This window comes from Falco rusticolus, chromosome 10 (assembly GCF_015220075.1).
Source record: "Falco rusticolus isolate bFalRus1 chromosome 10, bFalRus1.pri, whole genome shotgun sequence".
Lineage (NCBI taxonomy): Eukaryota > Metazoa > Chordata > Aves > Falconiformes > Falconidae > Falco > Falco rusticolus.
This window is the reverse complement of record NC_051196.1, coordinates 35,116,502-35,131,658: the sequence shown is the minus strand read 5'-3', so window position 1 is coordinate 35,131,658 and position 15,157 is coordinate 35,116,502. Positions and strand designations below refer to the sequence as shown.

General features: G+C 54.4%; 1 protein-coding gene across 4 annotated transcripts; it reads left to right on the top strand.

Annotated features, from left to right (window-relative positions):
* The first annotated feature begins 1,997 nt into the window (after positions 1 to 1,997).
* On the top strand, positions 1,998 to 15,064 carry GSS (glutathione synthetase). Of its 4 annotated transcripts, none has more exons than XM_037403163.1 (13): positions 1,998 to 2,030; positions 2,419 to 2,555; positions 3,833 to 3,978; positions 5,415 to 5,490; positions 6,018 to 6,157; positions 6,316 to 6,432; positions 6,892 to 6,972; positions 8,208 to 8,285; positions 10,526 to 10,592; positions 11,259 to 11,453; positions 11,648 to 11,729; positions 12,058 to 12,247; positions 13,453 to 15,064. In XM_037403163.1, exons 2-13 carry the CDS (start codon positions 2,427 to 2,429, stop codon positions 13,574 to 13,576), a joined length of 1,425 nt encoding a protein of 474 aa, XP_037259060.1. In that variant the 5' UTR covers positions 1,998 to 2,030; positions 2,419 to 2,426; the 3' UTR covers positions 13,577 to 15,064. The 4 variants fall into 4 exon arrangements, 2 of the variants coding, with proteins under 2 accessions (XP_037259060.1, XP_037259061.1); XM_037403164.1 differs by lacking the exon at positions 1,998 to 2,030 and having other exon boundaries at positions 2,328 to 2,555; positions 13,453 to 13,580; positions 14,656 to 15,064; XR_005106587.1 differs by lacking the exon at positions 1,998 to 2,030 and having other exon boundaries at positions 2,329 to 2,555; positions 13,453 to 13,652; positions 14,656 to 15,064.
* Positions 15,065 to 15,157: the final 93 nt, after the last annotated feature.

The window sequence follows — 15,157 nt, the reverse complement described above, 5'->3', positions numbered from 1 at the left end:
TTCAAGCTCTGGAACATGTCACCAAAGAGATGGGAAGGTCTCTGTTCTGGGAGGTTCTCAAGGCTTGGTTAAGCGAAGCCACAGCCACTCTGATCTTGTGCAAGGGATGGTCTCACTGTGAGCAGGAGGCCGGGTTAAGAGACCAGCCCCTTCCCTCTCATTCCCTGACGTGAGGAAATGCCTGAGCTAATCCCTGCTGGTAGAGCAGACAGAAAAAATAAGTATCAGCAGGCAGCGCACTGGAGTCGATGAAATAATTCACAATTTCATGGCTTTGTGATGGCAGGATCTGAGCATCGTAGGTGGATTTACTCATCCCCTTCCCGAAGCTGCATTGTTGAAAAATTAAGTCCACATAAAGATCCAGATCTGAGGTGTTCAGGCGTTGTTCTGCTGGCTGACACACAAGCATCACATAACCATCTCTTCACCAGCAATCAATGATTTCAAATGTTCATAATGCAGGTCACAAGCCAAGTCCAGCCCTACTGCTTTTGTAGGAGCCTCCCAGTTATATCACAAATGTCCTGTGAAAATGTTTAAGCAACTCTATTGCTCCAGTAGGTACACAAATGATTGCCTTGTGATGACAATAAATGTTTTTTTCTAGTTACGCTGTTGTGTTGATGGTACCTTACTGGCGAATGTGTAGGGTTGTTTCATTTTATTACACTTATTGTAAGAGCAGAGAGAGTTAGGACTCACAGTTCCTTTGTATATTTAAACAAAAAAGTAGGAAGGACCTGGTTCGGATTCATTTGCACACAAACAAATCTTATCTGTTCCAAATACAGACACATTCCCACAGAAATAACCCTCTCGATTTGTCACACTGCCATTTCCAGCCTTATTGCTGGGAAATTAATATCCTGCAAGTACATGAAACTGTTCTGAAATCTGAGATTTACCAGATGTACTTAAATGAAAAGGCACAGAACAGCCCCCAGCCTTGGATCTGCCCGAAATGAGAGCAGGGAGCAACCCTATCTCTTGAAGAACCCAGACAGTCAGTGTAAATACACATCTAAAGTGGGAGAAAACTATCAGCTTGCATTATGCCCCAGGGCGTGCCAGAGCCCGCCGAGCGCCTCCCACCGCAGCATGGCACCCAGCCACGGACACCCTGGCCCACCGGGGCACCCAACAACCTCTCTGGGGACACCAGGGGGAGATCTGCGATGGGGGCTGCCAGTGGGCTGGGCTGATCGAGGTGCCCCTGGCCACCCCTTCTCCAGGCCCTGCCGGCGCCGCGCTGCAAAGGGCAATGAACGTGTCGAAGAAATGGGAAACGTGAAGATGTGGCCAGTATTGGTTCAGTTTGGGTTCCTTCATTCCCAAAGCCGGGCCCATGGTCCCTCTGCCTTCCCCCGCCTGGCAAGGGGCGGATTTCACTGCTGCGAAGGCAGGAGCTGACACCGCTCCAGCGGGTGAGGATGTGCCGGCCCTTAACACAAGACGCTTCCCGCTGCTTTCGGCTCGCAGCTGCCTCCAGCAGGTGCCGGGGGCCTGCAGCAGGCACAGAGTAGACCACACACGGCGGGACCCCCTGGGCACCTCCACCAGATTTCCCCCAGAGCCTGCATGGCCCTGGGGTCTTGTGTCCCTTCCGCGGGGATGATGTCATTACGAGTGGCAACAACCCGGTTAGCACTGTGCAGCGCCGCAGAGGAGGGGTTTCATTCGCCTGAGACCTCGCTGCGGCCGAGCACCCCCAGTGCCCACCTCCCCGAGCCTACCGGAAGTCCCGCACTCCCGCCAGCGCTGCTTCCGCCCGCCTGACGTCACAGCGTGACGCCACACGTCGCCGTGACGCAGCCCCGCGGCCGGGAGCACGCCCCCTTGCTGCAGCACGCATGCGCGCTCTCCACACCTCCCGCAGCCCCACCCCCGGTCACTGCATTGGCACGCCGTGGCGGCGCCTCCCACACTGATAGGACGGCTGCGCTGCCAATCTGTCTCGGGGCGGAAGGGCTGTCCAATCGCGTGATGGCGGGCGGGGCGGGCCGGGCCGGAGCGGCGGGTCGGAGCAGGTAGGCGGCTGGCGGGGCACGGGGCTCGGTGAGGGGCTGCGGCCGCCCCCTCGGGCCGCCCCGCTGCTGCCCCCCGGGCGAGCGGTGTCGCAGCCCGGTGCTGCGCAGGCCCCTGGGAATCCCGCACGGGCCTCCCTGGGGCGAGCGGTGGCAGCCTGCGGTGCCGGCTCCTGAGCCGGGGCTCGGCCGGGGGGCTCGGGCCTGCCCGGCCGGCACACCCCGCGAGCTCGGCGGGGGGCGGAGGTGCCTTTATCCGGCGCGGGGCCGGGCTGGGCGGCGGGGGCGGTGCGGAACGCTGGGTCGCCGGCCCCACGGGGAGGCAGGGCCGGGCTGCCGCCCGGGGGAGAGGCGCTGGGGGCCGGGGGTGACCGCCGCTCTGCCCCCTCAGCGCTGGCCATGGCTGCGCCGTGGGAGGACGTGCTGCGGAACGAGCCGGCCATCCGGGAGGCCGCGTCGGTGGCCGTGGATGCGGCGCTGCTGGAGGGCGTGCTGATGCGGACCGAGCGGGAGCCCAACGCGTCGGATGTGAGTGCCAGAGCGGAGTCACGGGACGTGCTCGGTCCTGGCCGGGGTGTGAGTCAGCAGAGCCGGAGGAGCCGGCTGCCTCCCGCGGTTTGCTGAGCCCTCGGCCGTGTGCGATCGCCTGGACACCTGGCTGAGGCACGAGTGACCTGGGGGCGATAACTCACACCCAGGCTGAGGCATGAGTGACCTTGGGGTTGGTAACTCACACCCTGTCCTGCTGATGAGCGCATCTCCCCCGAGAGAAAATTCGGGAAATTGCCAGGAGCCCCACGTGTGTGTGGTGGTGGTAGTTCATTCCTCTCCCAGCCTCTCGCCACCCATGTGATCCTTTGAACCAGGGGAGCATCTCTTGGAAGGGCCTCTGGTTTCGGTGTGCTCCCAGCCGAAGGCAGCCTTTTCCCCATACCTGGGACAAGGCGACTGGGGCAGCCGATGCCGTGGGATTACCTCTGGTGAATGTCTGGCAGCTGGTGGCGGTGAGGGCACTGATGGGGGGCTTAGCCTGTTCGAGAGGAATGCTGTGAAGGATCTCAGAAGGAAGAAGTACCCCTGTGCAAGAGGGGTGGGATACCACTGGGGGTGGGACACCACTGGGGATGGGTCCCTGAGGAGCCAGCCTGCGGGCTGTCAGAGGTACAAGCAGGGAGGTCTCCACCACAGGGGCTGCTCCTTAATGTCAACCCCATGGTCAGGTCAGGGCTGTGATGGAACCTCGAAGGACGAGAGGAATAAGGAGCCTGGGAGGAGAGGCCAAACACACAGGAGAGACCCAAATAAGGGACAGACCCTTGTTTCATGTAAAAATCAAGGTGAATCGGGAACCTCTGTCTGGTGTAGTCTTTGGCTTTGAGGGTGGTTTTGTACCTGAGCTGTGGGGTGAGCCAGGGGCCCAGAGTCACCCTTGGGACTCAGTGAGCAGGGATCAAAAGAATCAACTCTGGTGGCCAAAATTTAGGACTGGCATGTTCACATTTTCTCTCAAACTGAAGTGTTTTGGACATGGTGCTCTACAGTTAAGGTGGAAACAGAACATCTTTCAAAGGAAAGCACTCAGTCCAGCTTGAATTCTGGAGCAGCTGCTCCTGCCTCCGCAGCACCCTGTGGACAAACTCCTCAAAAGTCAGGGGTCACCAGGGTTTGAGGCCATGTGTCTGTCCAGGGCACACCGAAGAGGGCGGCTGGGGGTGGCTTCAGCCTTCAGGCAAGCAGAGAAAGCACCTCTTTACCGCCACTTAAACTGCATAGACCTGACTGCTCTGCTGCATCCTTGTTTGCAGGTGGTGAATTATGCTCCCTTCACACTGCTCCCATCTGCAGTACCAAGTGCCCTGTTTGAACAAGCCTACGCTGTTCAGCAAGATTTTAACCTGCTGGTGGATGCTATTAGTCAAAACAAAGAATTCCTAGAGAATACTCTGGCCAGGTAACTTTCTTGCATGTTGCGTTTTAATGAAATATTTTAAATGCAAAGCATTTATCACCTTCGGAGCATTGTTACCTGCCATCCATTCAAGTCCTGCAAGCTGAGGCCAGCACTCCTGTTCTCTGTGCAGAAATTGTCTCCTTTGCTGCATTATTTGTCCTAAGATCAATTTCCATCAAGTCTCCATCTTTTGAGGTCTCCTTGGGCCTCAGAAGATGGGACATCTGGCCAAGAGTTGACTCCCTGCAATGGTCTTTAACTTTGCCAGTGTTTCAGGTCTGTGAATTCTTACTTGTGAGCCTTAAATTCAAATTGCTGGAGTCTTCTTTGAGTCCTGGATTTAGTAGTTTCTTTTAGTTTTTGTTTTGCATCTGTGTGTGGCTGGCTGATAACCACCAGCTCTCCTGCCTGCCCGCAGTTAGGAAGAGAAAGTGTTTGTTCCTTCCCCCATACCTGCTTCTGGTCAGTCACCCCATGTCCCCTGCTTTTCCAGCCGTTACAGGAAGGTGACCCGCAAGCTCTGAGTGCTGAAGGACTGCTCAGCTCTGGCTCATGAACTCTGCTGGATTTATCTGTGGCTGTTGCCCTGTGCTGGAGCACCCATCCCTGACTGTGGCACCCATAATCTACACAGCTGTTGCTTCCACAAAATTAATTTCCCTTCCTGCTTCCCGTTCTGTGCTGCCTGTCTGTGCAGGTGCTGCTGGCTTTCTGGCACCAGAACAGAGCAAAGGAAACTGTTTTCCAGCGTCCTCCTTGTTTTGCTGAAGCCTGGCCCCTCAGAACTGTGTAATGCTTGTGCCTGTTCCATAGCCAGCTGCAAACAGAGCTTGTGGGGGCATTTTTATACCTGTGGTTAAGAAACGCAGCGCCTGCCCTGTGCTGTCTCCTGTGCAGTGTCTCAGGGCAGCTCCTTGGAGATGCTGCTCTCAGTCAGCTCGGGGGTTTGGGACCCTGAAGAAAAGACAGACCTATTCTGGCAGGGCCACTGAACACTTCGCACCACAGTGTGTGGGATTTGGAGCCCAACAGGACGGGGAATTTGATGAAACGTGTGAAGCTTCTATGAGCTGTGTGTGCAGGCACAGACACACCTCTGATTTCTTTCCTGTTTCTACAGAATTCTGCTGCATGTCTTTGCTTTTGCTTGTCCTGTCCCTCTGCCCTGCAAGTGAGTCATCTCTGCACAGCGGTGCTTTTCACAGGGCTGTACTGAGCAAACCAGATTTGAGTTACAGTTTTGTGCTGTGGCCCTTGTTGAGGAGTGCATTCGTGGTGAGGTGCTTAACGGTGCTGTAGGACTTGGTCTAGGCACAGCCCTGCTGTTTGTGCTGGAGAATGTCCTTGGTAACATTTTTTTTTTCTGGAGAGGAGTTAATTTTCTTGTTCCTCTGTGACAGTGTAAGGGGGCTGATCTGGTCTGTCTTTCTCTCTAGCACCATCAAGGTGGATGACTTCACAGCTCGGCTCTTCAGAATCCACATGCAAGTTTTGGAGGAAGGCTTGGCTCAGGTACCTTGGCAGGAGGCCCCAGTGGTCAGCAGCTGTGCGGGGGGTTGCCCGGTCTCTGTCTGCAGGCTTGCTGGTGTGGGCTTTGAACTGTCCCGTAGTCAGGCTGGTTGCTCCCTACGCTTCAATGTCTTGGTTACAGCCTGTGAGCTCAGGACCTTGTCTTGTTTGGCAGTCATGCGCTTTGGTTAGTGCTGCTGGAAACAGGCCTTGACTGGAAGGGTTTATGTGGTTTGTCTTTGCCCTCTGGGAGCCTCAGGAGAGCGCAAGGACGTGTGCCGTGTTGGGGCATGTGCTGGACAGGCAGTCCCTGCAGAAGCTCCTTTACTCTGACAAGTGGTGTTAACTTTGGAGTACTGAGGGCCGTGGGCCCTGAGCAAGGACCAAAGCGCACACAGACACGTCTTGCAGAGGTTTTATCAAAATGAAGGTGTCTGGATCTGGCCCAGGAGGATTCTGAAGTGAGATCATCAAAGGGGTTTACAGTTAAAGGCAACGGGAGAACCCACTTCACTTCCCTTCTGTTTCAGTCTGTGTTTTTAGGCATAAACCGCTCCGATTACATGTTTGACTGTGGGGTGGATGGGACACCGGCTCTGAAGCAAATAGAAATAAACACCATTGCTGCCAGCTTTGGAGGCCTCACCTCCCGCACTGCGGCGGTCCATGGGTAAGGGAGCATCTCTGGCCCATGCCACCAGACGCTGCAGCAGCTGTACTGTGTGGCCTGCTGCACTTCATGTCTTTGTGTGGTCTCCAAACTCCTGCTCCCTAGGTCTGGCTGGGGGCTGTCATGACATTTACAGCTTTTCTTATTTTGTTCCACAGGCGGGTGTTAAAAGTGCTGGGAAAGACTAAGGAGGCATCACGCCTGCTGCCCAACAACCCATCGAAAGGGCTTGCCTTGGGTATTGCAAAAGCCTGGGAGCTCTACGGTTCTCAAAGGTAAGGAGAGAGGAGGTACTCTAGGCTGGATTATCTTGTCTCCCCTGGGGATGGACATGTTTGGTTTTGAAACTGCACTTTCTGAAAGATGCCTGCTTTCTAGACAAGCTGCTCTCGAAAAGCCTGTGGCACCCTGGGAAGAGCAATGCAGTTGTCTTAGTGGGCGAGGTTGCTGCGCCACAAAGGCAGAGAGGTGCAGAGGGACCCTGGAGGAGCTGTGTGGTTCAACAGCCCTGCACAGAACTTACTTTGCCTCCTGCCTTTGTACTTATGCCCCGCACTGGTTTGTAATTGCACAGGATCAGTACTGCTTTCTGTTTGCACGCTGACCTGTAGAAACACTGGAGAAAACAAGCAGGAGCAGTGCAGGAAGTCTGGATCACAGAGGTCAAAAGCTGGTGATCCTGGGCGCATTTGGAGTGTATCTGGGTTTAATGATGTCCTTGGTATCTCTTCCAGTGCTGTGGTGATGTTTCTGGTGGAAGAAGTCCAAAGGAACATTTTTGATCAGCGATGTGTAGAAAATGAGCTTTGGAACAGGTAAAGATTGAATTTTCCTGGGATGGGAAAGGAAGGAGATGGTACAGCTTTGGAAAAGGGAAGCAGAATGGACCGCTGTCAGGTCATGGTGTTTCCCTCAAGGCAGCTTGTGGGGAGTCTCCAGGCCCTCCAGCAGGCACAGTGAGTTGGCCGGAGCATAGGGGCAGGCCAGGGAAAGATGGAGAATCGACATGCTTTCTACTTTTGTCACATACTCAAGGCTAAAGTCAAAACACTTCATAGTTTCTGGGACTGTGGGCGAGCATATTTTGGTATGTAACAGTGGGCAGCTGTTGTCTTGGACTTATTTCTGTGGTCTGTTGTGCAGCCCTCTTCAGCATTCCTTCAGTAGGCCCCTGTCTAGCCTCAGCACCCACCTTTGTCTTCTCACCAACCTCCCAAAGCCTCTCACCAGCAATTTGCTGGAAATACTAGCAGCTATCAAAGCCTCTGGTCTCCAGGGCTGACTCCTTGCTGATTTTGTGCCTGTGTAGTCCTCAGAGCTGCACCAGTGGTACCTTTGCTGTGGACCAGGTCTCTTAGGTGAAACAATAAGGAGCAGAGTGGGGTTAATGAGGGTCCTGCTTGCTCTCTGGCTTCGGATTGGGCACAGCATATTTCATAAAAGCTTAATTAATGAAGTTTCAAACCCACTGAGGGCAGAAGCCAGGTGAAAGATCTGGGCAAAGCAAGCAGCGCAGCAGTGGAGTACAGGACTCTGGAGAAGGAGGTGTTTTGAGAATGTCTAGCCCTGAGCCCGTGCTGAGCAGCGGGAGGTGTTTTGGGCTGTCTCCCGATCAGCAGGTCCACAGTGCCACTGTGTGGAGGAAGGACTGTAAAGCGTGAAGGAGGTAAAACGCAGGAAGTCCCTGCCTGAATGCAGCTCTTGGTTTTGAAGCCAGCAGTGGATGAATCTGTTGTGTAGGAATAAAAAAATCCAAAATACCGACTTTTCTTAGAAACACTTTAGGAGTGGAAAGGTGAGTATGGGCAAATCCAAGGTATTCAGGCACGTGTTCTGCTTCCTACAGTATTTGGGCTGGAAACGTAGGGCAGGTGCTAAAAACAGGGACTGGTTTGGCCTCTAGGATTCCTCTGGCTCTTTAGTACAAAGCCTGAGGTTATTTGTAAAGGAGCCTACAGATCCTCCTTGATGTTGCTGCTGCTTCTGCCTGTGATTTCCAACTCGAGTAACTATGCCCAGCCTGGTGACTATCCCACTCCTCTTTTAACAGGAACATTCGGGTCATCAGGAAGCGATTCAGAGATGTGTTTGAAAAGGGGTCTCTGGATGATGCCAAGAGGCTGTATATGTGAGTATGAACCAAGGTGCGCATTCCTGGCTGTGCACTGGGCACACAGGGCTGTAAATGGGAATTGTCAGCCAAAGCTGGTGGTATGTTTTGAGCGTAAATAGTGACTTTCTGAGAAAGCAGTTCTCTTCTGTGCTGCAGCCTGCTGCTGCTTGCTTCCCCTTAGAGCTGGAATGTTTTTGTTTTCACAGTGGTGAGATTTTGCATACACACATCAGTCCCTTACAGCTGGAAACATAATTTCCCTCCTTCAAGCCACAGCCTTCACAGCTCTGTGGGATCTCGACTTCCTCCACATACATCTGCTACAAAAAGTCCTGGCTATTTCAGAGGCTTCCACAAAGACATTTCCTGTTTACTGTTCACGTGATGCTCTGCTAGTGGGAGTTGGGCTGGGTTATTAGTGCTAGAGGAGGAAGCATTACATGTCCTTATGGTATCTGTTGGTTTTGAATGCACTCAGCATCTTGCCTGCTCCCTGTGGAGGCCAGGACATGCGGGTTGCAGACTCCAAGTGCTGGCAGTTTGTCCCCAAGTGTGACATTTGTCCTATTCCCAAGTAATGGGCTTGGAGCTGTACAGCCCTAAAGGAAGATTTGGTTTCATGCCATTTATTTTTTTTTTTGCTGTAGTTAGACTGTTTTTTCCATGGTTTGACCTTTGGTGCTTCTGCTATGTTTAATTAGCAAATACATTTTTATAGCCGAACAGTTAAGGGGAAAGTGTATCCCACTGTTCTTCCTCCAGAGCATCCTCTCCTCTTACTGGTGAATGCCTTTAAAATTACACTGCCTGGCTGCCAGCAGGTGCTGTGCTGCTTTCCCTGACCACGCACTGTTTGTGTAGCCAAAGCTTGGGTGTGTGGTGCTACAGGTATGCTGATGGCCCTGCCCTGGCGGGATAGTTTGGTGCCTGGGCAGGTTGTTGAGTTGATGTCCTGCCTTGAATTGCCACTGGAGAAGGACTGTGTTTCAGCTTCAAGAATCTTGTAGGTCTGGCTCCTGGTGGCAAAAGCTACTAAAAAGTTAGGTTCTTGGTTCCCTGCTGGACTGGGTGCCTAAATTACTAAGACTTTGGTTAGTCAAGGCAGAGGCCAGATGTGAGCTCCCTGTGTCTCGGAACAGGGCAAGCCAGCTGGGGTGTAGATGACACCAAGCTAGGGTGGAGTATTGATCTGCGTGAAGGCAGGAAGGCTCTGTAGGGGTGTTGGGCAGGCTGGACCAGTGGGCCAAGGCCAATTGTATGAGGTTTAACAAGGCTCAGTGCCGGGTCCTCCTGCATGTGGGTCACAACAACCCCACACAATGCTACAGGCTTGGGGCAGAGTGGCTGGAAAGCTGCCTGGCTGGAAAGGACCTGGGAGTGCTGGTTGGCAGCTGGCTGAACATGAGCCAGCAGTGTGCCCAGGTGGCCAAGGAGGCCAACAGCATCCTGGCTTGTATCTGAAACAGGGTGGCCAGCAGGGCCAGGGCAGTGCCCATCCCCCTGTGCTCACACTGGTGCAGCCGCATTGCAAACCCTGTGTGCAGAATTGGGCCCCTTGCTCCAGGAGGGACATGGAGGGGCTGGAGTGTGTCCAGGGACAGGCAGCAGGGCTGGGGAAGGGGCTGGGGCACAAGTCTGATGGAGAGCAGCGGGGGGGGGGGGGGGGGCTGGTGGGGTTCAGCCTGGAGAAAAGGAGGCTTGGGGGGGACCTTATTGCTCTCTACAACTACCTGAAAGGGGCTGTACAGGTGGGGGTCAGTCTCTGCTCCCAGGTAACAAGCTATAGGACAAGAGGAAATCGCCTCAAGTTGCACCAGGGGAGGTTTAGACTGGATATTAGGAAATTTTTTTTCACAGCGAGGGCAGCCTGTGCCAGTGCTTGGCCACCCAGGGAGGTGGTGGAGTCCCCACCCCTGGAGGTGTTTAAAACACGCACCGATGCGGTGCCTGGGGACATGGGTCAGCGGTGGGCTTGGCAGTGCTGGGCTAACGGCTGGACTTGATCTCAAAGGTCTTTTCCAACCTGAATGATTCTATGATTCAATGGAGAGGAGCCAGGGCTTGCAGCCCTCTTCTGCTTCTGGCTGGCTTTGCCAGAGAAAGAACAACCCAGGATACTAAGGAGAAGGGGCAAATGCTGTAACACGTGTCCTGCCTGACCCCATTGCAGCCCCCTTGTGCGGGGGGGGGGGGGGTCGGGCAGAGGCGGGCACTGGCTGGCCTGGTTCTGTGAGTGCTTCTGGTTTCTGTTGCAGGGACGGCCAGGAGGTAGCAGTGGTGTACTACAGAGAGGGCTACGTGCCAAAGAACTACGACCAGCAGGTCAGTACTGCCCACTCTGCTCCAGGAAGCCGCCCACGCTGTGGCCTTGCTTGGCGAGTTTGAAATGCCCCGTGATCCCAGGGGCATCTCTCCCGTCCTGGATGGGGTTAGCCCTGTCCGGCATGGCTGACAGCTTGGGGAGCTGTGATTCCACAGTGCAGGGAGGTGTCCCTGGCACTCGCACAGTAAGAGACGTGAGTGGCTTGCTTCTGCAGTAACCACTCGTGTGGTGACCTCGTACTGCAGCACCGAATCGCTTCTGGACAGTATGGGTTATAACACAGGTATTAGCGCCTGCTTAAAGGGTTTGTACTTGATCTACAGGTCACACTCTGTCCTCTGCTAGGGCTATTAGGCTGCAGGTAATAATAATACAGACCAGAGCGTACTGTTGTCTGGGGGTGGCAGCACTGGACAGGCTGGGAAAGGGGGTGCAGGCAAAGACAGTGGGCTAACCTGGCTGTGCTGTTTCCAGAGGTGGGAAATCCATGTATGCATGTCTCCTTGTTTCTGGGGTGCTTTTCCACCCCCCATCCCTGCCAGGCTGAGAAGGAGGAGGCAATCATACATCAATAACTGAACAGAAAAGAGTGGAGAAAAAACTTTTTTATTCCCACCTTTCTTTTCTTTTATGCTGACAGGATGGTTTCTCTCCTTCTGTTTCAGAACTGGGAGGCACGGTTGTTGCTGGAGAGATCAAGGGCAGTGAAGTGCCCTGACATTGCTACCCAACTCGCAGGCACCAAGAAGGTGCAGCAGGAGCTGAGCCGGCCAGGGACACTGGAGAGGTTACTGCCCGGCCGTGCCGAGGCTGTCGCCCGAATAAGAGCAACATTTGCTGGACTCTATTCCCTGGATGTGGTGAGTGTGAGGGGGGCTGGAGCAGGAGTGAACATGCAGGTGTGTGCTTGGCCTGTGTGATGTTTCTCTTTGGTTAAGAAGAGAGGGGGCTTTGTTGTGGTCCCTGGGGGACCCTGTTGATCCTGCTCAGAGAGGTCTGTTGAGGAGCCCCTGTTCCTTCCTGATGCTTTGCTGTTGCCGTCCTTTCCTGCCAGGGCGAAGAGGGTGACAAGATAGCTGCTACAGCTATTGCTGACCCCGACCGGTTTGTGCTGAAGCCACAGCGAGAAGGTGGAGGTACGAACTGGACTGGGTCTGTGTGGGTTTTTGTCACGGTTCATGCTGTATCCAGGAGAGGCAGTAGCTCTGTGATGGCCCCTGGTCCTGTGCCGAGGAATAAAAGGTGGGGTGGCTTGTAGCTGCTTGGAGCGGCTTGTAGCTGTGGGAACTAGTCATGGCAGTAGGGTAGTGGTGCCTCCAGGGCAGGAGCTCCCTAGGCCCCAGAGCTGGTGGGGGGGGGGCCCAGGCAGCACAGGGGGAGGTGAAGGCTGGGTCTCTTTGGGCTGCTGGGGCCAATGGTTTCTGCTGTGCTGGGAAGTGCTCGACTTGCTGATTTTGTTGTCAGGGAACAACCTCTACGGTGAAGAGCTCAGGCAGGTTCTGGAGAAGATCAGGGACAGCCCTGAGAGAACCTCCTACATCTTGATGGATAAGATCAAACCACAGCCAACAATGAATTACTTGCTGAGGGCTCACAGTCCCCTACAAGTGTCTGAATGTATCTCGGAGCTTGGTATTTTTGGTGTCTATGTCAGGTGAGAAATGTACTTGTGTTATGGGGTGGTTACCTGCTCCAGCCAGTGCTTGGGTGGGGAGCATTTTCCCCTCTGCACTTGTGGTTACTGGTGTAACAGCCACATGGAACCGGTGCATCTCATCCTAGATTTCTGGGAGCACTCCTCAGGTTCTGGAGGCAGCCACGTGCTCCTCTGAAGCCCTGGCGATCTCAGAAATACCTGAAGGCTTAATGCGGTCCTACTCAGCTCTAAATAGCTGCTGCTTTTGTTTAAAACCCTCGCGGGCCCATGGAAATGTTTCCATAGCTTATAAATTAAAGTCCTTCTTATACAATTTTAGAAACAGATGTACTCTGGCAGCATTCTGAACCCGACACGGCTTGTGTGCAGAGCAATCGGACCAGAATGGCCCAGCTGAGGAAAGGCGCTGTTGCTGGCAGGCACAAAACAGGCGCAGCTCTGTGGTCGGCAGAGGCCCCTGCGTTACCCCTGGGGCTGTCACCTGTGGTTACCTGCCCTGTGCTGGGCAGCGTTGGGGTGTAACCCCAGCCCGTAACTAAGTATAAGCACCAGGCAGCTGCTCGCTCACTCCCCCAGCCCCCAGAGGGACAGGGAGAAGAACGGGGAAGGAATGTAAAACTTGAGGGTTGAGATAAGAACAGTTTAATAATTGAAATGAAGCAATTATTATTATTGGTAGTAGTAGTATTATAACAATTATAATGAAAAGGAGGGAGAAAGTGAGAGGAACGAAATCCAAAGGGAAGGGAGAAAACAACCCAAGTGATGCACCGTGCAGCTGCTCCCCGCCGCTGGCCGATGCCCAGCCAGTCCCCGAGCAGTGACCGGCCCGTCCCAGCCAGCTCCCCCCGTTTCCATCCTGAGCACGATGCTCTGTGCAACGGGACATGCCTCTGGCCAGGCCGGGGCAGCTGTCCTGGCTCTGCTCCCTCCCAGTGTCCCGTGCCCCTCCAGCCCTCTGGCTGGCAAAGCCTGAGAAACCACAAAATCCTGACTTAGTATAAACATCACCGAGTAACAACCAAAACATCGGTGTGTTATCGACATTGTTCTCAGACCATATCCAAAACACAGCTACTAAGAAGAAACTTAACTCTATCCCACTGAAACCAGGACAGGCAGGGAACACGGATCAAATTGTCCAAGATGAAATGCCCTAAGCTTTCTGCTCTGCAGGTGCTCAGTTGCCCTTTTCTTTGCAGACAGGGCAAGGAGATGGTGATGAACGAGGCTGCCGGCCACCTCCTGCGGACAAAGGCGATCGAGCATGCAGACGGCGGGGTAGCAGCTGGTGTGGCAGTGTTGGACACTCCTTACCTGGTGTGAGGAGGTGATGCCCTATCCCACCCGCCTCACTGTGCTTCCTGAACAGCTGATCTACTACAGGGATGTTCTCCTGAAGGTGTGCTTACTGAGGTCTGACGTGTTGGGGTCTGTGAGGAGGGACTGTGTGGACGCAACCGCTCAAACATCCCACGTGCCAGCCCCAGCTTCTCTGCAATTCCTCCTGCAGGAAGAAGGGACTTCCTTGCTCTGCCTGCTCAGGGGGCCCTGCCCAGAGCGCATCCCAGCTGTGACCTCCCAGGACTGCACTGGTCCGGGTGTTCCCTTGGGGGCTAGCCTGCGGCCAGGAGTACGTACAGCAAAGCTGAATGGTGAACGTGCCACAACAGGCACTTTTGCTGTTCCCAGTTTCGTGCTCCTGGATGCTGCATTATTTCTGGAGACGCGCAAACCCAAAGCCTATAGAACGGGAGGAGAAAATTGGGATATATAAGGCTTCATCCTTGGGATTTGTGGCCCAGTGCCTCAGTGCTTTCCAGGTTAAAGAGGGGAGCCCAGCGCCATGTGTCCATGGCTCCTCCAGCCCTCCTTCAGGTGCTGCCGCTGCCCCCATTTCTACTTTTCCCTGTGCCTGAGGATCCTCGGGATTCCTGCGCAAGGGACAGCTGCCCTGGTGTAATTTGCCAGAGGGCCTGATGCTTGCTTTTGCTTTGCCCAGCTCCTGGTTTGTTGGACTGGGTACTCATGCCAGACAGTGCCTCTGTGCTACGCAAGGCAAGCGACAGTGCAGAACGCATCTGGGAGGGCTGTGTCTGCTCCCAGTGCCTCCTGCAGCCTTGTCCAACAGATCCCCGCAGGCTGGCATAAGAAGCCCTCAACAATGGTGGCAGATCCCAACATGATGGTGAATTGAACCCCTGAGGGCTTGTGCCGGTGCATCCCACTGCCCTTTAGGCACTGCGTGTGGCACATGCAGCCCAAGAGCGGTGTCAGGGATGGGAGGTGATGACATCCAAGAGTGGACGTCAGCAGCGGGAGCTTTGTGGTGAGGAGGGAAAGGAGTTGCAGGAGAGGCTGAGTGGGACCAGCACCAGCAGATGGCGAGATGTGTCTCCCTCCAGGTTTTATGACTCGGTGGGAACAGCGCAGCGACATGGAGGATCAGGACTCTCCTTCCCGAGGTGTTCTGCCTCCTCAGCCAAACAGTTCAAGGGGAAACATAAAAGATGCATCTTCCTGGCAGTGCCGTGGTAAAGCGCCCAGGCAGCCTCAGCTCCACCCTTTTAGTGACACCAGAGAGAAGCGGTGTAAAGCCAGTATTCCTGAAGAAAGAATGTGCCAATTGACAGACCTGCACCCTGCTGAGCGCATTGCCGCTGTCACTGCGGCTGTGCTGTGTGCTTCAAATCATCCGTCTTTCACCTTGGAGAATTCAGCTGTGTAAGTGTGACAATCTACGGTTCTGGGGGGTTGTTTTGATGGGGGATTGGTTACCCCCAGCCAGAGATTAAAATGTACGTGCAATCTGAATGTTGTTCTTGAGCCAGTTTTGTCTGAGAGAGGATGCAAAGGGGAGAGGTTTGCCTCCTCCCTGGCCAGGCGAGGCTTCTGGGCAGGTGTTCA

What these genes read in the sequence shown, in the direction of transcription:
- GSS (XM_037403163.1), top strand. Translation starts at nt 2,427, where the DNA reads ATGGCTGCGCCGTGGGAGGACGTGCTGCGGAACGAGCCGGCCATCCGG. An exon ending in GAAAATGAGCTTTGGAACAG is followed by an intron (nt 6,973 to 8,207) that starts GTAAAGATTGAA and finishes CTCTTTTAACAG; the next exon opens with GAACATTCGGGTCATCAGGA. An exon ending in CAAAGAACTACGACCAGCAG is followed by an intron (nt 10,593 to 11,258) that starts GTCAGTACTGCC and finishes CTTCTGTTTCAG; the next exon opens with AACTGGGAGGCACGGTTGTT.